Genomic DNA, 25,415 nt, shown 5'->3' on the forward strand with positions numbered 1-25,415 from the left:
TTTACTCCTATTATCATTTTTTCTTCGTTCTCTTGCTATCTTTATTTGCATCTAAGTTTTTTTGGTTCAGCACTTGTTTATTGGTCTATGCTACACAAACTGAACAATGGCACTACTAGGGCTTTTCCTATATCATAAATATAACAATGGGGAATAGTCAATAATAATTCCCAATGTACAGAAAGGAAATGGTGCTCATGCATAAATAATAAGACACAACCACATAGGAAAATGGTTATAAGAGAACAACCATATTCCAAAAGTATGCATGAAGAGCACTCTGTGCCCTGACTAAATGGTGGGATTAGCACTAACAGGATAAATAAAATATAACTTTTATTAATGAAATTTAAAAAACAGAATTTATGTTTACCTGATAAATTTCTTTCTCCTACGGTGTGTCCGCGGTCCATGGCTTCATCCTTACTTGTGGGATATTCTCTTCCCCTACAGGAAATGGCAAAGAGAGCACATAGCAAAAGCTGTCCATATAGCCCCCCCCCTCTGGCTCCGCACCCCAGTCATTCGACCGACGGTTAGGAGAAAAAGGAGAAACTATAGGGTGCCGTGGTGACTGTAGTGTACAGAAATAAAAATGTTAAACCTGACTAAAAGCCAGGGCGGGCCGTGGACCGGACACACCGTAGGAGAAAGAAATTTATCAGGTAAACATAAATTCTGTTTTCTCCTACATTGGTGTGTCCGGTCCACGGCTTCATCCTTACTTGTGGGAACCAATACCAAAGCTTTAGGACACGGATGAAGGGAGGGAACAAGTCAGGTTACCTAAACGGAAGGCACCACAGCTTGCAAAACCTTTCTCCCAAAAACAGCCTCCGAAGAAGCATAAGTATCGAATTTGTAAAATTTGGCAAAAGTATGCAGAGAAGACCAAGTCGCTGCCTTACAGATCTGATCAACAGAAGCCTCGTTCTTGAAGGCCCATGTGGAAGCCACAGCTCTAGTAGAGTGAGCTGTAATTCGTTCAGGAGGCTGCCGTCTGGCAGTCTCATAAGCCAATCGGATGATGCTTTTCAGCCAAAAGGAAAGAGAGGTAGCAGTAGCTTTCTGCCCTCTCCTCTTACCAGAATAAACGACAAACAAGGATGATGTCTGACTGAAATCCTTTGTTGCTTCTAAATAGAATTTTAAAGCAGGGACCACATCTAGGTTGTGTAACAAACGTTCCTTCTTCGAAACTGGATTCGGACACAACTGGAGAAGGAACAACTATTTCCTGGTTAATATTCCTGTTGGAAACGACTTTTGGAAGAAAACAAGGCTTGGTACGTAAAACTACCTTATCTGTATGGAATACCAGATAGGGTGAAGTACACTGCAAAGCAGACAATTCAGAAACTCTTCTAGCAGAAGAAATAGCAACCAAAAACAAAACTTTCCAAGATAGTAACTTAATATCTATGGAATGCAAAGGTTCAAACGGAACCCCTTGAAGAACTGAAAGAACAAAGTTTAGATTCCATGGAGGAGTCATAGGTCTGTAGACAGGCTTGATTCTGACTAACGCCTGTACAAATGCCTGTACATCTGGCACTGCTGCCAGACGTTTGTGCAACAAAACAGACAGAGCAGATATCTGTCCTTTTAGAGAACTCGCTGACAAACCTTTATCCAAACCCTCTTGGAGAAAGGAAAGTATCCTTGGAATTTTAAGTTTACTCCAAGAGTAACCCTTGGATTCGCACCAACAGATATATTTTTGCCATATCTTATGGTAAATTTTCCTAGTCACCGGTTTTCTGGCTTGAACCAGAGTATCTATAACCGAATCTGAGAACCCACGCTTAGATAAAATCAAGCGTTCAATTTCCAAGCAGTCAGTTGCAGAGAGACTAGATTTGGATGTTCGAATGGACCTTGTACTAGAAGATCCTGCCTCAAAGGTAGCTTCCATGGTGGAGCCGATGACATATTCACCAGGTCTGCATACCAAGTCCTGCGTGGCCATGCAGGAGCTATTAAAATCACCGAGGCCTGGGAAGGAGAGGGAACGGTGGAAACACATAAGCTAGATTGAACGACCAAGGCGCCACCAATGCATCCACTAGTGTCGCCTTGGGATCCCTGGATCTGGACCTGTAGCGAGGTACCTTGGAGTTCTGACGAGACGCCATCAGATCCATATCCGGAATGCCCCATAGTTGAGTTAACTGGGCAAAGACCTCCGGGTGGAGTTCCTACTCCCCCGGATGGAAAGTCTGACGACTCAAATAATCGGCCTCCCAGTTGTCTACTCCTGGGATGTGAATTGCAGATAGATGGCAGGAGTGCTCCTCCGCCCATTGATAATCTTGGATACCTCTCTCATCGCCAAGGAACTCTTTGTTCCCCCCTGATGATTGATGTACGCTACAGTCGTCATGTTGTCCGACTGAAATCTTATGAATCTGGCCTTCGCTAGTTGAGGCCAAGCCAGGAGCGCATTGAATATCGCGCTCGGTTCCAAAATGTTTATCGGGAGAAGAGACTCTTCCCGAGACCATAGACCCTGAGCTTTCAGGGAGTCCCAGACCGCGCCCCAGCCTAAGAGACTGGCGTCGGTCGTGACAATGATCCACTCTGGTCTGCGGAAACTCATTCCCTGAGACAGGTGATCCTGAGTCAACCACCAGCGGAGTGAGTCTCTGGTTACCTGGTCTACTTGAATCTGGGGAGACAAGTCTGCATAATCCCCATTCCACTGTTTGAGCATGCACAGTTGCAATGGTCTTAGATGAATTCGAGCAAAAGGAACCACGTCTATTGCTGCAACCATTAATCCTATTACCTCCATGCAAGCTATGGAAGGCTGAGGAATAGATTGAAGAACTTGCCAAGCGTTTAGAAGCTTTAACTTTCTGACCTCTGTCAGAAAAATCTTCATTTCCACAGAATCTATTATTGTTCCCAGAAAAGGAACCCTTGTGGACGGGGACAGGGAACTCTTTTCTATGTTCACCTTCCACCCGTGAGACCTGAGAAAGGCTAAAACAATTTGTTTCGAATTTTTAAATCCAGAATTGGCCTGAAAGTTCCCTCTTTTTTGGGAACTACAAACAGGTTTGAGTAAAAACCCAGACCTTGTTCCGCTGTTGGAACTGGGTGTATCACTCCCATCTTTAATAGGTCTCCTACGCAATGTAAGAATGCCTGTCTCTTTATCTGGTCTGAAGATAAGCGAGACATGTGGAACCTTCCCCTTGGAGGAAGTTCCTTGAACTCTAGAAGATACCCCTGAGAGACTATTTCTAGTGCCCAGGGATCCGGAACATCTCTTGCCCAAGCCTGAGCAAAGAGAGAAAGTCTGCCCCCTACTAGATCCGGTCCCGGATCGGGGGCTACCCCTTCATGCTGTCTTGGTAGCAGCAGCAGGCTTCTTGGCCTGTTTACCCTTGTTCCAGCCTTGCAATGGTTTCCATGCTGGGAAGCTTTACCCTCTCGTCTAGAGGCTGCAGAGTTAGGAGCCGGTCCGTTCCTGAAATTGCGAAAGGAACGAAAATTAGATTTGTTCTTAGCCTTGAAAGGCCTATCCTGTGGGAGGGCATGGCCCTTTCCCACAGTGATGTCTGAAATAATCTCCTTCAATTCTGGCCCGAAAAGGGTCTTACCTTTGAAAGGAATATTAAGCAATTTTGTTTTGGACGACACATCCGCCGACCAAGATTTTAGCCAAAGCGCCCTGCGCGCCACTATTGCAAAACCTGAATTTTTCGCCGCTAATTTTGTCACTATGTCCCCCACCCTCTTGGGTATCGGAAAAGCATCAGCGTGCACTGGGACCTCTAAGAATTTGTCCATTTTGCACAACTTCTCTGAAATCAACAAAGAATCACAATCATCAAGAGTAGCTAGCACCTCCTTAAGCAGGGCGCGGAGATGTTCTAGCTTAAATTTAAATGCCACAATATCAGGTTCTGCCTGCTGAGAAATTTTTCCTGAATCAGAAATTTCTCCCTCAGACAGACCCTCCCTCACTGCCAACTCAGATTGATGTGAGGGTATAACAGATAAATTATCGTCAGCGCCAACTTGCTCATCCTCTGTATTTAAAACTGAGCAATCACGCTTTCTGGGAAATGCTGGCAGTTTGGATAAAAGATTTGCTATAGAATTATCCATTACTGCTGTAAATTGCTGCATAGTAACAAGCATTGGCGCTAGATGTACTAGGTATCGCCTGAGCTATCCCCACTACCTTCATTTGAAGAATCATCTTGGGCAACCTTATTAAATGTGACAGTACTGTCCTTACTTTGTTTGGACGCCATGGCACAATTTGCACATACATTTAAAGGGGGAACTACCTTGGCTTCCATACACACAGAACATATGCTATCTGAAGGTACAGACATGTTAGACAGATTTAGGCAGGCTATTAATGCAATAAAAACGATTTTAAACAAAACCGTTACTGTCTCTTTAAATAATAAAAAGAGCACACTTTATTTCTGAATGTTCGAAAAACTATCAAGGAAATATCCGATCTTTATAAAATTTACACCCCAGTGTCTTAATGTTTTGAAAGTATTGCACACCAAATTTCAAGTCTCTAAACCCTTAAATGAGCAAACCGGAGCTAATAGTTCAATTAACCGGTTTAAACACACTACAGTCCCTGCCACAGACTTTGCTGCGGCTTTTACCTTCCTTAGGGGTTATTCACCACAGAAATAAGCCTTCCTGAGTCCGTTTCTCAGCCACAGGACCCTCTCACATGAAGCTGCATGCACTGCCTTTAGAAGTAACTGCGCAACTGAGGCCTCCTCCCTCTGCATACCAGAGTGAAGGGGCCTTTCTGACTAGATTAGGCGTCTAAACAACTGCCAGGCGTAATTAAACGTTCCCAAAGGTGTTTCAAAGTTCACAAAACACTCCATATGTCATAAAACTATGATATAAACAAATCGATTTAGCCCACAATAGTGTCAACCAGCATAGAGCCCAATTTATAAGCCTTAATTCTGTTACTGAGTCAAAGAAAATGGCTTACCGATCCCATAAGGGAAAACTGACAGTCTTCTAGCATTACTATGTCTTGTTAGAAAAGAGACTGGTCATACCTGCAAACTGTTCCCCCCAACTGAAGTTCTCTGGTTTCAACAGTCCTGTGTGGGAACAGCAATGGATTTTAGTTACTGGTGCTAAAATCATACTCCTCTTTTAACAGAACTCTTCATCACTTTCTGTTGTAGAGTAAATAGTACAAACCGGCACTATTTTAAAATAACAAACTCTTGATAGAAGAAATAAAACTACAACTAACACCACATACTCTTTACCATCCCCGTGGAGATGCTACTTGTTCAGAGCGGCAAAGAGAATGACTGGGGGGCGGAGCCAGAGGGGGGGCTATATGGACAGCTTTTGCTGTGTGCTCTCTTTGCCATTTCCTGTAGGGGAAGAGAATATCCCACAAGTAAGGATGAAGCCGTGGACCGGACACACCAATGTAGGAGAAAACCAAAATTGTTTGGTTGAATGACATACAAGATAAAAGCTGCACCGGTAGAATTATGACAAGTACTGAATAAATTAGATCACATAATATTAGGATTCGGCCTCAATATCACCGTATTTATAGTGATCTAAAAGTGAAATTCTCCTTAGTTACCAAATTCTTGTAACTAAACCACACACGATTAATGAAGGGAAAGATTTCCCCAGCAAAGTGATATTACAGCAAATACTATCACAAATCTTCAGGATTCTGGTCTATGGTATTATATCTAAGGGTTAAATAATGGATAGCTGCAGTGTGTCTATCAGATGCAGTCAGTTACCAGAGTATCTGTCTCAAAAAAAGGGGTAGAAAGTTGAGATGCTAATAAATAGAGGGCTAATAGCCCTAATATGTAGTAATACTCTCTGTTGCTGGATAGTTGCTAGTAAGTACACTCATATGACTCAATTAGTAAGTACTCAAGGTGACCGTAGTCAGCGATGTTAAATGCGACTAGAATCTATATTACTCTAGTCTCTCATTACTTCTGATCGAAGTGCTGTAAACAGCGCTACATACGTGAAAATGTATTATGCAGATCAAAATTTACATGATAATACTGTACCGCATAGAGACCTATCAATATACCCATATAATAGCCATTGAAAAGCTGGAACCTGTATTAGACGTAATACGTCTTGGATACTCAATGATAATATGTTACAAGCCGGACTATGCGTTAACGACAATCTGCATCAACCTGTGAAGTATAGTCACTTATTAGTATAGTAGATAGAATAAAGCTTATATGATTAGCTAGGTGAAGTTCAATCTAGTACCGCCCAGAATTTTGAGTCAATGGGCTTCTACTATCAAATAGTATAGTGTGTACGTTCACATATATCAAATAGTAACAATGAAACTTGTTAGTGACTATGACTCATGTAAGAGAGTCACTATTCCTGTATGGAGAGCGTCCTAAATCAGGCTTCTATGCAACATAATCATAGTATCTATTTTTAACGTTTACATTCCAATAAATTATATAAGCTCAGGGGCTAAGATAGTACCGTGATGGTAAGAAGTGAATTGATCTACACCCTCTCTAAATGAAGGGTTAATTAGTCCACATATCGGTCCCTTAAATCATATTGTAAATACTTAGTTCACATGATATGTCAATTTCAGCAACAAACCCCTTCGCTGACTGATTATATGGTCTGTGTGGCTTAAGTATACTACTCTATAGAGGCACTCCTCCGTGGTCGGAGGTATAGTAGCTTCCACTATGAGAGTAAACCAAATTATATAAACCGTTGTGAGCTAAATGGTATCAGTTAACGTCTTTGATTCTGCTGTAATATTAAGATCTAAATAATAGTGAAGTCACATTTAGTCTGCTTGAGTCTAGGTACCGGCAAGTGTATCTTATAATTTTAAGTAAACAGGTTCATATTCAAATCAATTACTACTGCCTTGCGGTATACAGATCTGAAATGCAGTCACTCATACACGCCTGCTGTATCGAGTTTGGCACAATCCAGACTGGGGTTATATAAACCTTCGGCGATAAGTTGAACAGCGCTTCCACTTCTAATATTCAGAGAAAATAGTGTTGCATATTAGTACTTCTATCATAATGCAAGCGATACTGTGTACACTATTTCTGATTTAACACAATCTATGCTGTAAAACTGCAGTTATAGTGCTGATTCACGTAGTTGACATGTCGACTGTAGCCTAATATTATAACAGGTTAGACATGTAAAACCACTTAGGTGTTACCCCATTCATTCACAATTGAGTAATAAGAGCATGTGTATCAGCTATGCTAGGTCTGGCACAACCCCGAGCATAAACAAATTAGCTAAGGTGTGTGTTTTAGTGCAAAAACATCATAATCGTACCGGGCTGTTTAAAATAACAAAGACAGAGTGTGAACGGATCCACTACTCTCCCTTGACGCGTTTCGCCCAATAGGGCTTTATCAAAGGCAGCGAGCCGCCGATTCTTTGGGGTTATATATCCTGCTAACCGGAAGTCCCTCCCTAACTTCGTTCTGATAGGTTAGGTAAATGGTGATAGTAATTCTATGATAGGCGTCAGTGAGGACCAATGGCAGGAGATTAACTACGTAACTACAAGTACGCCTACCTGTATTATATTGAGGATCAAGGCTAATAAAGGAATTCTGATATTGAAATCAGTCATCATATAGCGAGAATATAAATCAATCTGAACATATACGATATCATGTAGGTCAGTAAATATGAACCATACTGTTATTGAGTGACCATAATATAGAATCAATGGATATAAAATAAACTTGTAATTCTAGTGACATCTTTGATTCCCAGGGAATTAATAAAATATGTATTAGGCATTTATACGGACCCAAGTTTACTGATAACTTCATATTCGGAGTAAGCATGCCTTTGTGTTCCTAGTAATCAAATTACCCCGGGAAAAAAGTTATTTAAGAAGTTGTCTTGTGTCTAACACACATGATTAGCTTTTTAGAACCAACAATTCTGAGTATAGCCATATATATATAGTGTGTAATGTCGTAAAATCTATGGATATAATTAATCTTCTTGTTCTGGAAGTGAACTTATTTTGGATAGTGAATGTATAGATATACACTCTGTAAAAATCAGTACATCAATTGGAGTTTTATGCTGTGAAATACAATAAAATATTGTAAAATAAAATATTGAACTGAATCATCCATGTGTATCAAATCTTTTATTCAAAGTGTGGTTTGAATGTGCTGTGAAAACTTGTAAAATCTTAGTGCAGTCTGTGTGTGAAAAATCTATGTGCCCTTAAACTTATAACTACTAATAAAATGTGTGGTTAAATAGAGTATATAAGGAGAAATTCCTAGTGTTATTGCATAAATTCTAAAAAGTGTCAATGTGAGTTTGGAGAAATAATATTCTGTGTTGTAGTGCGTGACAAAGCAGATCTATATATTATATTATAGATTCTGCTTGTAAGGTAACGTGATAGGTGTCCCTGTTTGTGAATACATATGTGCCCAAGGTGAAGGGATATTGAAATAAGTACATTACCCATAAACCTAACCTAAATCAAAGTTCGTTTACAGAAATGAATCCCCAGTGTTATCAGTGGGTTATTATTAGTCGGATAACTCAAAAAGATGATTCCTTAATTTCAAGAAGAAAAAAGAGATAAATATCAAAATAAGTATTCATCCATGTGAACATCCATGATAGTTAAAATTAGTAATACCCTTGATTAGAAATTTCTTTCCAAGTTTGACTAAGGCTTACTTGTAGTTACGTAGTTAATCTCCTGCCATTGGTCCTCACTGACGCCTATCATAGAATTACTATCACCATTTACCTAACCTATCAGAACGAAGTTAGGGAGGGACTTCCGGTTAGCAGGATATATAACCCCAAAGAATCGTCGGCTCGCTGCCTTTGATAAAGCCCTATTGGGCGAAACGCGTCAGGGGAGAGTAGTGGATCCGTTCACACTCTGTCTTTATGTTATTTTAAACAGCCCGGTACGATTATGATGTTTTTGCACTAAAACACACACCTTAGCTAATTTGTTTATGGTCGGGGTTGTGCCAGACCTAGCATAGCTGATACACATGCTCTTATTACTCAAATGTGAATGAATGGGGTAACACCTAAGTGGTTTTACATGTCTAACCTGTTATAATATTAGGCTACAGTCGACATGTCAACTACGTGAAGCAGCACTATAACTGCAGTTTTACAGCATAGATCGTGTTAAATCAGAAATAGTGTACACAGTATCGCTTGCATTATGATAGAAGTACTAATATGCGACACTATTTTCTCTGAATATTAGAAGTGGAAGCGCTGTTCAACTTATCGCCGAAGGTTTATATAACCCCAGTCTGGATTGTGCCAGACTCGATACAGCAGGCGTGTATGAGTGACTGCATTTCAGATCTGTATACCGCAAGGTAGTAGTAATTGATTTGAATATGAACCTGTTTACTTAAAATTATAAGATACACTTGCCGGTACCTAGACTCAAGCAGACTAAATGTGGCTTCACTATTATTTAGATCTTAATATTACAGCAGAATCAAAGACGTTAACTGATACCATTTAGCTCACAACGGTTTATATAATTTGATTTACTCTCATAGTGGAAGCTACTATACCTCCGACCACGGAGGAGTGCCTCTATAGAGTAGTATACTTAAGCCACACAGACCGTATAATCAGTCAGCGAAGGGGTTTGTTGCTGAAATTGACATATAATGTGAACTAAGTATTTACAATATGATTTAAGGGACCGATATGTGGACTAATTAACCCTTCATTTAGAGAGGGTGTCGATCAATTCACTTCTTACCATCACGGTACTATCTTAGCCCCTGAGCTTATATAATTTATTGGAATGTAAACGTTAAAAATAGATACTATGATTATGTTGCATAGAAGCCTGATTTAGGACGCTCTCCATACAGGAATAGTGACTCTCTTACATGAGTCATAGTCACTAACAAGTTTCATTGTTACTATTTGATATATGTGAACGTACACACTATACTATTTGATAGTAGAAGCCCATTGACTCAAAATTCTGGGCGGTACTAGATTGAACTTCACCTAGCTAATCATATAAGCTTTATTCTATCTACTATACTAATAAGTGACTATACTTCACAGGTTGATGCCGACTGTCGTTAACGCATAGTCCGGCTTGTAACAAATTATCATTGAGTATCCAAGACGTATTACGTCTAATACAGGTTCCAGCTTTTCAATGGCTATTATATGGGTATATTGATAGGTCTCTATGCGGTACAGTATTATCATGTAAATTTTGATCTGCATAACACATTTTCACGTATGTAGCGCTGTTTACAACACTTCGATCAGAAGTGATGAGAGACTAGAGTAATATAGATTCTAGTCGCATTTAACATCACTGACTACGGTCACCTTGAGTACTTACTAATTGAGTCATATGAGTGTACTTACTAGCAACTATCCAGCAACAGAGAGTATTACTACATATTAGGGCTATTAGCCCTATATTTATTAGCATCTCAACTTTCTACCCCTTTTTTTGAGACAGATACTCTGGTAACTGACTACATCTGATAGACACATTGCAGCTATCCATTATTTAACCCTTAGATATAATACCATAGACCAGAATCCTGAAGATTTGTGATAGTATTTGCTGTAATATCACTTTGCTGGGGAAATCTTTCCCTTCATTAATCGTGTGTGGTTTAGTTACAAGAATTTGGTAACTAAGGAGAATTTCACTTTTAGATCACTATAAATACGGTGATATTGAGGCCAAATCCTAATATTATGTGATCTAATTTATTCAGTACTTGTCATAATTCTACCGGTGCAGCTTTTATCTTGTATGTCATTCAACCAAACAATTTTGGTTTTTTAAATTTCATTAATAAAAGTTATATTTTATTTATCCTGTTAGTGCTAATCCCACCATTTAGTCAGGGCACAAAGTGCTCTTCATGCATACTTTTGGAATATGGTTGTTCTCTTATAATCATTTTCCTATGTGGTTGTGTCTTGTTTATTGGTCGGTTAAATCAATCTACCAATCAGCAAAAACAACCCAGGTTGTTCACCAAAAATGGGCCGGCATCTAAACTTACATTTCTTGCTTTTCAATTAAAGATACTAAGAGAATGAAGAAAATTTGATAATAGGAGTAAATTAGAACGTTGCTCAAAATTGCATGCTCTATCTGAATCACGAAAGAAAAAATTTGGGTTCAGTGTCCCTTTAATGCCCTTTAAACACTGCACAATATAGCAACATCCTAGCTTTGAAAATGAAATCTTTCAATGTAAATGGTCCTGTTATTGCATAATGAATCAAACAAGTAGGGATCAAAGATATAAAAATAACAGAACTATGGAAAAGATGAAGAATGACTGCAGCTACCTAGTCTATGCAGAAGAAAAGGCAAAAACATTGCATGCAGCTGAAAAGGAATGACATCACTTAAAATGTGAGCTGTATAGATTTGCCTGCAATCTCATTAAAGGGCAGAGGCCTTTGTTGGTTATTATTAAAAGGGTACACCAAGATATACAAAGGAAGCAATGAAAGTAACAAGAACACAGTCAAGTAGACACGCAATGCAATATTTTTCATGCAAAGTACTTTTAATATTTGTAAATGCTGCCCTACCTATTTCATTACTTCCACATTTAGAGTGTTTGTATAATTCTGAGACTGCTAAGTTCAGCAGTAAATATGAGTTAGCTTTCGCCCCAGCCCAAAAAAAACTAAACACAGCATAGAAGAGCATATATGTCCAACATGAGTCACAGGAACCACAAATCAGCTATACAAAATATTTTATGCTGCTCAGCCACTTAAATGATATGTTTGTGTCTGAACCATATGAATTTTTAGCGGTACTTTTCCAGGTACTGCATGTCGCCCAAAGCTGCCTGTATTCAGCAGAATTATTCATATCATCAACAGTACAACAGTATAACAGTAGCAACGCAGAGTTGTCACATAATAACACATCCCTCGAACTTAAAGCTGAAGTTGATGAAAACTAGTTTTAACCATGTGATATGGTTTTTTTTTTCGGGTGCCTGGAGTAACGATCACAGTCAGCCCCAGTAAAAAAAATAGTGCTTTTCAAATCTCTTGTTGATTACGCACTGCAGCCCCCTAGCCCCACACATGACACAAGCCCTTTGATCCCCATTTGATATATGTTTTTAATGCAGTATGCATTTTTATTTTAATAGAGTTTTTAAAAAGGTCTGATAGTCATGCTATCTAAAGAAAATCTATTGTGGAAGCCTGTGAAAAAGGCTGAATGCTCCTTTTCATTAACACTCAATAGCTAACACAAGTGATCTAGTAATATTTTTCCTTTTCCAGGTACGCCATTAAATTGTGATTCTTGAGATTATTTTTATTTTAGTGAGGTAATGCAATAAGTATAGCCTGGAATGTGTACATTTTCTGTAAAACATTATTGTAGCTACTAATGTACAGAGTCTCCATTTAAACTGCAGAACAGGGATTAACCCTATTAATGCAAACAAAATATCTAACTGAACTTAAATAATTCTATAGAAGGCAGAAAACATATTTTATGTAAACTAACAGACGATTTATAGATATAAACATAACCAATCTATTTTTGTTTAAACTACACTTGTTGTTTTGAAAGAGCAGGGCTTCTCCGTGTTCTTCACTCGTCTCCATCTCCTCCCTCTGCCTGCTCTGGAACCTCAGCCTCTGGGTCTCCTGGAAGTGTGCCAGTCACTGTTTGGATCAGTTCTTCAATTTGTTCTTCTGTCAGCCTTTCCTCGCTTTCTTCAACCATCTGTTTTGGAAGAAAATTTGATAACCATAAACTGAAAGTAAAGGCAAAGGCCACATATTACATGTGTTGTTTTTACTTCTAAACTGACAATGTCCACCCTAGAACTGTACAAATCAGCTATAGGTAAATATAGACACATTGTGTCAGACATTTTCTTTACATTTCCTGTCAGGTATTTGTCTATCGTTTTTTGTTTGTTTGTTTTTTAAAATAAAGAAAATACATCTGCACAACAGATATGTATTAGTACAAAATGAATAGGTATATACTAGTAAAGCAACCTAAACATTAAATATAAAGACAAATAAAAATGCTATGGACAATTAGTGATATGAATCAGGTGTAGTCTAAACTACTGTGAACATAATACTGGGACAAGTAAGTGTTCAGTAGTATACTAGATATCTGTTATTGGAGTACAAATGATGTGTGTGCTAATGTAAAGAACTGTAAATGTAAAGCTTATTGCACATAGAAGACAACAACAAAAAAGATGTCACAAGAAGTAATAGCCACGTTGTATTATATTTTAAAAAAATTCAAATAAAGTTTTTATTTTAAACGGATGGAGCAGGTGTGCCTCTTTGGAAAGTACTATTAAAGGGATATTTCAGGTAAAATTGGAATGCACACTGATGCATTTTACTTTTGAATAGAAGCATATATGTGATATACATGTAATGGCAAAAAATGCTTATAGTAAAAGATATAGCTGTTTCAAGAGCGTATCTAAGTATACTCTGTGCACCAGCATTTGAAACACAGAACTTGCTCAGAGAGCCTAAGGTGCTTGCATCATTGTTCATTGCTGACGTGTTACAAGCCCCATTTGCGCTTTGAGCAGCAGCATTTAAAATGCTTGTGCAGAAAAACATGCTAACACTAAAAGTGATAACTTTCCCTAGAAGCATTTTTGCCAATATGTGTATATTGTAAATATGTTTCTACCCAAAGATGTCATTTATCTTTGTGCATTTCATCTAATGTTAAATGGAAAAAAAGAAAATGTATGCTTACCTGATAAATTTGTTTCTTTTTAGACACAATGAGTCCACGGATTTCATCCTTACTTGTGGGATTACGCCTCCTGGTCAGCAGGAGGAGGCAAAGAGCACCACAGCAGAGCTGTATATATAGCTCCTCCCTTCCCTCCCACTCCAGTCATTCGACCGAAGTTAGGAAGAGAAAGGAAAAGCCAAGGTGCAGAGGTGTCTGAAGTTTAACAAAAAATAATAACCTGTCTCATAGAACAGGGCGGGCCGTGGACTCATCATGTCTAAAAAGAAACAAATTTATCAGGTAAGCATAAATTTTCTTTTCTTTTTAAAGAGACGATGAGTCCATGGATTTCATCCTTACTTGTGGGATACAATACCTAAGCTAGAGTACACGGATGAAAAGGGAGGGACAAGACAGGGAACCGAAACGGAAGGCACCACTGCTTGAAGAACCTTTCTCCCAAAAAAAGCCTCAGCCGAAGCAAAGGTATCAAATTTGTAAAATTTAGAAAAAGTTGAAGAGAAGACCAAGTAGCAGCCTTGCAAATCTGCTCAACTGAAGCATTATTTTTGAATGCCCATGAGGAAGCAACAGCCCTGGTGGAATGAGCCGTAACTCTTTCAGGAGGCTGCTGACCATCAGTCTCATATGCCAAACGGGTCTTCAACCAAAAGGAAAGAAGTAGCCGTAGCTTCCTGACCCTTACATGCTCTAGAAAAAATGTCAAACAGAGAAGACGATCGACGAAAGTCCTTAGTCGCCTGTAAGTAAAATGTTAAAGCACAGATTGCGTCCAAATTGTGCAGAAGACGTTCCTTCTGAGGAGGATTAGGACACAAGGAAGGAGTAACAATCTCCTAATTAATGTTCTTGTATGAAACAACCTCAGGAAGAAAAACAGAATTTATGTTTACCTGATAAATTACTTTCTCCAACGGTGTGTCCGGTCCACAGCGTCATCCTTACTTGTGGGATATTCTCTTCCCCAACAGGAAATGGCAAAGAGCCCAGCAAAGCTGGTCACATGATCCCTCCTAGGCTCCGCCTACCCCAGTCATTCGACCGACGTTAAGGAGGAATATTTGCATAGGAGAAACCATATGATACCGTGGTGACTGTAGTTAAAGAAAATAAATTATCAGACCTGATTAAAAAACCAGGGCGGGCCGTGGACCGGACACACCGTTGGAGAAAGTAATTTATCAGGTAAACATAAATTCTGTTTTCTCCAACATAGGTGTGTCCGGTCCACGGCGTCATCCTTACTTGTGGGAACCAATACCAAAGCTTTAGGACACGGATGATGGGAGGGAGCAAATCAGGTCACCTAGATGGAAGGCACCACGGCTTGCAAAACCTTTCTCCCAAAAATAGCCTCAGAAGAAGCAAAAGTATCAAACTTGTAAAATTTGGTAAAAGTGTGCAGTGAAGACCAAGTCTCTGCCCTACATATCTGATCAACAGAAGCCTCGTTCTTGAAGGCCCATGTGGAAGCCACAGCCCTAGTGGAATGAGCTGTGATTCTTTCGGGAGGCTGCCGTCCGGCAGTCTCGTAAGCCAATCTGATGATGCTTTTAATCCAAAAAGAGAGAGAGGTAGAAGTTGCTTTTTGACCTCTCCTTTTACCGGAATAAACAACAAACAAGGAAGATGTTTGTCTAAAATCCTTTGTAGCGTCTAAATAGAATTTTAGAGCGCGAACAACATCCAAATTGTGCAACAAACGTTCCTTCTTTGAAACTGGTTTCGGGCACAGAGAAGGTACGATAATCTCCTGGTTAATGTTTTTGTTAGAAACAACTTTTGGAAGAAAACCAGGTTTAGTACGTAAAACCACCTTATCTGCATGGAACACCAGATAAGGAGGAGAACACTGCAGAGCAGATAATTCTGAAACTCTTCTAGCAGAAGAAATTGCAACCAAAAACAAAACTTTCCAAGATAATAACTTAATATCAACGGAATGTAAGGGTTCAAACGGAACCCCCTGAAGAACTGAAAGAACTAAGTTGAGACTCCAAGGAGGAGTCAAAGGTTTGTAAACAGGCTTGATTCTAACCAGAGCCTGAACAAAGGCTTGAACATCTGGCACAGCTGCCAGCTTTTTGTGAAGTAACACAGACAAGGCAGAAATCTGTCCCTTCAGGGAACTTGCAGATAATCCTTTTTCCAAACCTTCTTGAAGGAAGGATAGAATCTTAGGAATCTTAACCTTGTCCCAAGGGAATCCTTTAGATTCACACCAACAGATATATTTTTTCCAAATTTTGTGGTAAATCTTTCTAGTTACAGGCTTTCTGGCCTGAACAAGAGTATCGATAACAGAATCTGAGAACCCTCGCTTCGATAAGATCAAGCGTTCAATCTCCAAGCAGTCAGCTGGAGTGAGACCAGATTCGGATGTTCGAACGGACCTTGAACAAGAAGGTCTCGTCTCAAAGGTAGCTTCCATGGTGGAGCCGATGACATATTCACCAGATCTGCATACCAAGTCCTGCGTGGCCACGCAGGAGCTATCAAGATCACCGACGCCCTCTCCTGATTGATCCTGGCTACCAGCCTGGGGATGAGAGGAAACGGCGGGAATACATAAGCTAGTTTGAAGGTCCAAGGTGCTACTAGTGCATCCACTAGAGCCGCCTTGGGATCCCTGGATCTGGACCCGTAGCAAGGAACTTTGAAGTTCTGACGAGAGGCCATCAGATCCATGTCTGGAATGCCCCACAGTTGAGTGATTTGGACAAAGATTTCCGGATGGAGTTCCCACTCCCCCGGATGCAATGTCTGACGACTCAGAAAATCCGCTTCCCAATTTTCCACTCCTGGGATGTGGATTGCAGACAGGTGGCAGGAGTGAGACTCCGCCCATTGAATGATTTTGGTCACTTCTTCCATCGCCAGGGAACTCCTTGTTCCCCCCTGATGGTTGATGTACGCAACAGTTGTCATGTTGTCTGATTGAAACCGTATGAACTGGGCCCTCGCTAGCTGAGGCCAAGCCTTGAGAGCATTGAATATCGCTCTCAGTTCCAGAATATTTATCGGTAGAAGAGATTCTTCCCGAGACCAAAGACCCTGAGCTTTCAGGGATCCCCAGACCGCGCCCCAGCCCATCAGACTGGCGTCGGTCGTGACAATGACCCACTCTGGTCTGCGGAAGGTCATCCCTTGTGACAGGTTGTCCAGGGACAGCCACCAACGGAGTGAGTCTCTGGTCCTCTGATTTACTTGTATCCTCGGAGACAAGTCTGTATAGTCCCCATTCCACTGACTGAGCATGCACAGTTGTAATGGTCTTAGATGAATGCGCGCAAAAGGAACTATGTCCATTGCCGCTACCATCAAACCTATCACTTCCATGCACTGCGCTATGGAAGGAAGAGGAACGGAATGAAGTATCCGACAAGAGTCTAGAAGTCTTGTTTTTCTGGCCTCTGTCAGAAAAATCCTCATTTCTAAGGAGTCTATTATTGTTCCCAAGAAGGGAACCCTTGTCGACGGAGATAGAGAACTCTTTTCCACGTTCACTTTCCATCCGTGAGATCTGAGAAAGGCCAGGACGATGTCCGTGTGAGCCTTTGCTTGAGGAAGGGACGACGCTTGAATCAGAATGTCGTCCAAGTAAGGTACTACAGCAATGCCCCTTGGTCTTAGCACAGCTAGAAGGGACCCTAGTACCTTTGTGAAAATCCTTGGAGCAGTGGCTAATCCGAAAGGAAGCACCACGAACTGGTAATGCTTGTCCAGGAATGCGAACCTTAGGAACCGATGATGTTCCTTGTGGATAGGAATATGTAGATACGCATCCTTTAAATCCACCGTGGTCATGAATTGACCTTCCTGGATGGAAGGAAGAATTGTTCGAATGGTTTCCATCTTGAACGATGGAACCTTGAGAAACTTGTTTAAGATCTTGAGATCTAAGATTGGTCTGAACGTTCCCTCTTTTTTGGGAACTATGAACAGATTGGAGTAGAACCCCATCCCTTGTTCTCCTAATGGAACAGGATGAATCACTCCCATTGTTAACAGGTCTTCTACACAATGTAAGAATGCCTGTCTTTTTATGTGGTCTGAAGACAACTGAGACCTGTGGAACCTCCCCCTTGGGGGAAGCCCCTTGAATTCCAGAAGATAACCTTGGGAGACTATTTCTAGTGTCCAAGGATCCAGAACATCTCTTGCCCAAGCCTGAGCGAAGAGAGAGAGTCTGCCCCCCACCAGATCCGGTCCCGGATCGGGGGCCAACATTTCATGCTGTCTTGGTAGCAGTGGCAGGTTTCTTGGCCTGCTTTCCCTTGTTCCAGCCTTGCATTGGTCTCCAAGCTTGCTTGGCTTGAGAAGTATTACCCTCTTGCTTAGAGGACGTAGCACTTTGGGCTGGTCCGTTTCTACGAAAGGGACGAAAATTAGGTTTATTTTTGGCCTTGAAAGGCCGATCCTGAGGAAGGGCATGGCCCTTACCCCCAGTGATATCAGAGATAATCTCTTTCAAGTCAGGGCCAAACAGCGTTTTCCCCTTGAAAGGAATGTTAAGTAGCTTGTTCTTGGAAGACGCATCAGCTGACCAAGATTTCAACCAAAGCGCTCTGCGCGCCACAATAGCAAACCCAGAATTCTTAGCCGCTAACCTAGCCAATTGCAAAGTGGCGTCTAGGGTGAAAGAATTAGCCAATTTGAGAGCATTGATTCTGTCCATAATCTCCTCATAAGGAGGAGAATCACTATCGACCGCCTTTACCAGCTCATCGAACCAGAAACATGCGGCTGTAGCGACAGGGACAATGCATGAAATTGGTTGTAGAAGGTAACCCTGCTGAACAAACATCTTTTTAAGTAAACCTTCTAATTTTTTATCCATAGGATCTTTGAAAGCACAACTATCTTCTATGGGTATAGTGGTGCGTTTGTTTAAAGTGGAAACCGCTCCCTCGACCTTGGGGACTGTCTGCCATAAGTCCTTTCTGGGGTCGACCATAGGAAACAATTTTTTAAATATGGGGGGAGGGACGAAAGGAATACCGGGCCTTTCCCATTCTTTATTTACAATGTCCGCCACCCGCTTGGGTATAGGAAAAGCTTCTGGGAGCCCCGGGACCTCTAGGAACTTGTCCATTTTACATAGCTTCTCTGGGATGACCAAATTGTCACAATCATCCAGAGTGGATAATACCTCCTTAAGCAGAGCGCGGAGATGTTCCAACTTAAATTTAAACGTAATCACATCAGGTTCAGCGTGTTGAGAAATGTTCCCTGAATCTGTAATTTCTCCCTCAGACAAAACCTCCCTGGCCCCATCAGACTGGTTTAGGGGCCCTTCAGAACCATTATTATCAGCGTCGTCATGCTCTTCAGTATCTAAAACAGAGCAGTCGCGCTTACGCTGATAAGTGTGCATTTTGGCTAAAATGTTTTTGACAGAATTATCCATTACAGCCGTTAATTGTTGCATAGTAAGGAGTATTGGCGCGCTAGATGTACTAGGGGCCTCCTGAGTGGGCAAGACTCGTGTAGACGAAGGAGGGAATGATGCAGTACCATGCTTACTCCCCTCACTTGAGGAATCATCTTGGGCATCATTGTCATTGTCACATAAATCACATTTATTTAAATGAGAAGGAACTCTGGCTTCCCCACATTCAGAACACAGTCTATCTGGTAGTTCAGACATGTTAAACAGGCATAAACTTGATAACAAAGTACAAAAAACGTTTTAAAATAAAACCGTTACTGTCACTTTAAATTTTAAACTGAACACACTTTATTACTGCAATTGCGAAAAAATATGAAGGAATTGTTCAAAATTCACCAAAATTTCACCACAGTGTCTTAAAGCCTTAAAAGTATTGCACACCAAATTTGGAAGCTTTAACCCTTAAAATAACGGAACCGGAGCCGTTCTTAACTTTAACCCCTTTACAGTCCCTGGTATCTGCTTTGCTGAGACCCAACCAAGCCCAAAGGGGAATACGATACCAAATGACGCCTTCAGAAAGTCTTTTCTATGTATCAGAGCTCCTCACACATGCGACTGCATGTCATGCCTCTCAAAAACAAGTGCGCAACACCGGCGCGAAAATGAGGCTCTGCCTATGATTTGGGAAAGCCCCTAAAGAATAAGGTGTCTAAAAAAGTGCCTGCCGATATAATCTTATCAAAATACCCAGATTAAATGATTCCTCAAGGCTAAATATGTGTTAATAATGAATCGATTTAGCCCAGAAAAAGTCTACAGTCTTAATAAGCCCTTGTGAAGCCCTTATTTACTATCTTAATAAACATGGCTTACCGGATCCCATAGGGAAAATGACAGCTTCCAGCATTACATCGTCTTGTTAGAATGTGTCATACCTCAAGCAGCAAGAGACTGCTCACTGTTCCCCCAACTGAAGTTAATTCCTCTCAACAGTCCTGTGTGGAACAGCCATGGATTTTAGTAACGGTTGCTAAAATCATTTTCCTCATACAAACAGAAATCTTCATCTCTTTTCTGTTTCTGAGTAAATAGTACATACCACCACTATTTAAAAATAACAAACTCTTGATTGAATAATAAAAACTACAGTTAAACACTAAAAAACTCTAAGCCATCTCCGTGGAGATGTTGCCTGTACAACGGCAAAGAGAATGACTGGGGTAGGCGGAGCCTAGGAGGGATCATGTGACCAGCTTTGCTGGGCTCTTTGCCATTTCCTGTTGGGGAAGAGAATATCCCACAAGTAAGGATGACGCCGTGGACCGGACACACCTATGTTGGAGAAACCAAGTTTAGTACATAACACCACCTTATCCGAATGAAAAATAATGTAAGGCGACTTATATTGTAATGCCGAAAGCTCAGACACTCTTCGAGCAGAAGAAATGGCAACAAGAAATAAAACTTTCCAAAATAACTTAATATCTATGGAATGCATAGGTTCAACGGAACCCCTTGAAGAACTTAAAGATCGAAATTCAAACTCCATGGAGGAGCAAATGGTTAAAAAACACAGGCCTGACTCTAATTAGAGCCTGACAAAAGGATTGAACATCTGGGACATCTGCCAGAAAATAGATAAAGCAGAGATCTGACCCTTTAGGGAACTCGCTGAGAAACCCTTCTCCAATCCTTCTCAGAGAAAAGACAAAATCCTGGGAATCCTAGCTCTACTCCATGGGTAACCCTTGGATTCACACCAATAAAATTTACATCCTATCTTATGGTAAATCATCCTATTTACAGGCTTACATGCCTGAAATAAGGTGTCTATGACCGAATCAGAGAAAACTCGCTTGTATAGCATCAAGCGTCCAATCTTCAAGCATTCATTTCCAGAGAAACTAGATTTGGGTGGAAGAAAGGACCCCGAATAAGAAGGTCCTTTCTCAACGGAAGTGTCCAAGGTGGCAGAAATTACATGTCCACCAGATCGGCATACCAAATCCTGCGAGGTCATGCAGAAGCGAGGAGTATCACTGATGCCGTCCCCTATTTGATTTGAACAATCACCCAGGATAAAAGCGCAAACGGGGGAAATAGATATTCTAGGCTAAAGAACCAAAGAACTGCCCAGGCAGCTATCAGCTCGGACTGGGGGCCCTGGACCTGGACCTGTATCCCAGAAGCCTGACATTCTGACAAGATGCCATGAGATCCAACTCTGGCTGACCCCATTTGAAAATCAGATTGGATAATACTCCCAGATGGAGTTCCCACTCTCCCGGATGAAAAATCTGTCTACTCAGAAAATCCGTTTCCCAAGTGTCCACCTCTGGGATATGGATCGCTGACATATAGCAAGAATGAGCCTCCGCCCACTGGATAATCTTGGCTACCTCAGCCATCGTTAAGGAACTCCTCATTCCTCCCTGAGGATTGATGCAAGACCGTCACCATGTTGTCCGCCTGAAAACTGATGAAACTGGGCCGAAGCCAACTGAGGCCAGACCAGAAGAGCCTTGAAGGTTGCTCTCAGTTCCAGGATGTTTATAAAAAGGACAAACTCCGCTGAGTCTACACTCTGCTAAATCATGTTCCCTGGGATAAGTGATCCAGAGACAACCACCATAGAAGAGAGTCCCTTGTCTCCTGATCCAGAGGTAATTAAGGAGACAAGACTGCAGAGCCTCCGTTCCATTGCCTGAGTATGCTTAACTACATAGGTCTGGAGGTGGAACAAACAAACGGAATTTTAAGTGACACAAGGCGCTGCTCATTTTATCAACCTTGGAAGGATGAAAACAAAAGCGCAGCCACAATGCCTTAGCATGCTGAGTCATCTGTCCGGCTAATGTCCATTGCCGTCACCATCAGCCCGAATACCTCTATGCACTGAGCCACTGAAGGGCGAGAAGTGGACTGAAGAACTAGACCAGTATTGATAGGCCTTGATTTCCTGACCTCAGTCAGAAAAATCTTCATTGATATGGAATTCGTCATGATTCCCAAGAAAGCTACCCTTGTGTCTGGGACTAAGGAACACTTTACCAAAGTCACCTTCCACCCGTGAGCTCACGGGAAGTATAACACCATGGCCGTAGAAATCTTGCTTGCTGTAAGGATGACGCCTGGACTAGGATATTAGCCAGATAGGACGCCATTGCAATGCCCCGAAATTGAAGCACCGCCAACAGCGATCCCAGAGCCTCCGTAAGAACTCGGAACAGTGGCAAGACCGAAAGGAAGGACCATGAACGGGAAGTGTTTGCCCAGAAAGACAAACCCTAGAACTTGAGACGATTCTCGAGAACGGCACATGAAGGCACTTAACCCTTAATCCACCGTTGACATAAATTGACCCTCTAGGATCAAGGAAGAAATGGAACAAATTTAATAGTTTCCATCTAGAAGGACAGTACCTTTCTTAAAAATGGTCTGAAAATTCCCCTTTTTTGGGAACCACAACCCTATCGGTAATTCCAGATCCTGTACCAGTATTAGAACTGGAACAATCACTTCCAGGTCTGAGAAGTCTCCTACGCAGTGGAAGGACGTCTCCCCTTTTGTCTGATCTTCAGACAATCTTGAAAGCAGAAACTGCCTCTGAGAGGAAAACATATTTAGCTTGAAATCAAACTTGAGCAAAAACATAATTTATGCTTACCTGATAAATTTATTTCTCTTGTAGTGTATCCAGTCCACGGATCATCCATTACTTGTGGGATATTCTCCTTCCCAACAGGAAGTTGCAAGAGGATCACCCACAGCAGAGCTGCTATATAGCTCCTCCCCTCACTGCCATATCCAGTCATTCGACCGAAACAAGCCGAGAAAGGAGAAACCATAGGGTGCAGTGGTGACTGTAGTTTAATTAAAATTTAGACCTGCCTTAAAAGGACAGGGCGGGCCATGGACTGGATACACTACAAGAGAAATAAATTTATCAGGTAAGCATAAATTATGTTTTCTCTTGTTAAGTGTATCCAGTCCACGGATCATCCATTACTTGTGGGATACCAATACCAAAGCTAAAGTACACGGATGACGGGAGGGACAAGGCAGGAACTTAAACGGAAGGAACCACTGCCTGTAGAACCTTTCTCCCAAAAACAGCCTCCGAAGAAGCAAAAGTATCAAATTTGTAAAATTTGGAAAATGTATGAAGCGAAGACCAAGTCGCAGCCTTGCAAATCTGTTCAACAGAAGACTCATTTTTAAAGGCCCAGGTGGAAGCCACAGCTCTAGTGGAATGAGCTGTAATCCTGTCAGGGGGCTGCTGTCCAGCAGTCTCATAGGCTAAACGGATTATGCTCCGAAGCCAAAAAGAAAGAGAGGTTGCCGAGGCCTTTTGACCTCTCCTCTGTCCGGAGTAAACAACAAACAGGTTAGATGTTTGACGAAAATCTTTAGTAGCTTGTAAGTAAAACTTCAAGGCACGGACTACGTCTAGATTATGCAAAAGATGTTCCTTCTTTGAAGAAGGATTAGGACATAATGATGGAACAACAATCTCTTGATTGATATTCTTGTTAGAAACCACCTTGGGTAAAAACCCAGGTTTTGTAAGCAGAACTACTTTATCTGAATTAATCACAATGTAAGGCAGATAACTCAGAGACTCTTCGAGCCGAGGAAATAGCCATCAGAAAAAGAACTTTCCATGATAGAAGTTTGATATCAATAGAATGAAGGGGTTCAAACGGAACCCCTTGAAGAACTTTAAGAACCAAGTTTAAGCTCCATGGAGGAGCAACAGGTTTAAACACAGGCTTAATTCTAACTAAAGCCTGACAATATCCTAGGAATCCGAACCCTACTCCATGAGTAATTCTTGGATTCACACCAATGAAGATATTTACGCCATATCTTGTGATAGATTTTCCTGGTGACAGGCTTTCGTGCCTGTATTAAGGTATCAATGACTGACTCGGAGAAGCCACGCTTTGATAGAATCAAGCGTTCAATCTCCATGCAGTCAGTCTCAGAGAAATTAGATTCGGATGATTGAAAGGACCTTGTATGAGAAGGTCTTGTCTCAGAGGCAGAGTCCATGGTGGAAAGGATGACATGTCCACTAGGTCTGCATACCAGGTCCTGCGTGGCCACGCAGGCGCTATCAGAATCACTGATGCCCTCTCCTGTCAATTTTGGCAATCAATCGAGGGAGCAGAGGAAACGGTGGAAACACATAAGCCAGGTTGAAGAACCAAGGAGCTGCTAGAGCATCTATCAGCGTCGCTTCTGGGTCCCTGGACCTGGATCCGTAACAAGGAAGCTTGGCGTTCTGGCGAGAGGCCATGAGATCCAGTTCTGGTTTGCCCCAACGATGAACCAATTGAGCAAACACCTCCGGATGGAGTTCCCACTCCCCCGGATGAAAAGTCTGACGACTTAGAAAATCCGCCTCCCAGTTCTCTACACCTGGGATATGGATTGTCGATAGGTGGCAAGAGTGAGACTCTGCCCAGCGAATTATCTTGGAGACTTCTAACATCGCTAGGGAACTCCTTGTTCCCCCTTGATGGTGATGTTGTCCGACTGAAATCTGATGAACCTCAGGGTTGCTAACTGAGGCCAAGCTAGAAGAGCATTGAATATTGCTCTTAACTCCAGAATATTTATTGGGAGGAGTTTCTCCTCCTGAGTCCACGATCCCTGAGCCTTCAGGGAGTTCCAGACTGCACCCCAACCTAGAAGGCTAGCATCTGTTGTTACAATCGTCCAATCTGGTCTGCGAAAGGTCATACCCTTGGACAGGTGGACCCGAGATAACCACCAGAGAAGAGAATCTCTGGTTTCCTGATCCAGATTTAGTAGAGGGGACAAATCTGTGTAATCCCCATTCCACTGACTGAGCATGCATAATTGCAGCGGTCTGAGATGCAGGCGCGCAAATGGCACTATGTCCATTGCCGCTACCATTAAGCCGATTACCTCCATGCACTGAGCCACCGCAGGGCGCGGAGTGGAGTGAAGAACACGGCAAGCATTTAGATGTTTTGATAACCTGGACTCCGTCAGGTAAATTTTCATTTCTACAGAATCTATAAGAGTCCCTAGGAAGGAAACCCTTGTGAGAGGAGATAGAGAACTCTTTTCTTCGTTCACTTTCCACCCATGCGACCTCAGAAATGCCAGAACTATCTCTGTATGAGACTTGGCAATTTGAAAGCTTGACGCCTGTATCAGGATGTCGTC

At 41.5% G+C, this 25,415-nt stretch overlaps 1 protein-coding gene across 1 annotated transcript in view; it reads right to left on the reverse strand.

The window, feature by feature from the left end:
* Nucleotides 1–11,590: 11,590 nt before the first annotated feature.
* CRCP (CGRP receptor component) overlaps nucleotides 11,591–25,415 on the reverse strand; it is a 148,296-nt gene continuing 134,471 nt past the window's right edge. The window contains exon 6 of the mRNA XM_053707445.1: nucleotides 11,591–12,799. Within this exon, the coding sequence (XP_053563420.1) occupies nucleotides 12,665–12,799 (135 nt within the window). The 3' untranslated portion in view covers nucleotides 11,591–12,664. The remainder of the gene's footprint in view (nucleotides 12,800–25,415) is intronic.

Source organism: Bombina bombina, chromosome 3 (genome assembly GCF_027579735.1).
Source record: "Bombina bombina isolate aBomBom1 chromosome 3, aBomBom1.pri, whole genome shotgun sequence".
In the NCBI taxonomy this organism is placed as follows: domain Eukaryota; kingdom Metazoa; phylum Chordata; class Amphibia; order Anura; family Bombinatoridae; genus Bombina; species Bombina bombina.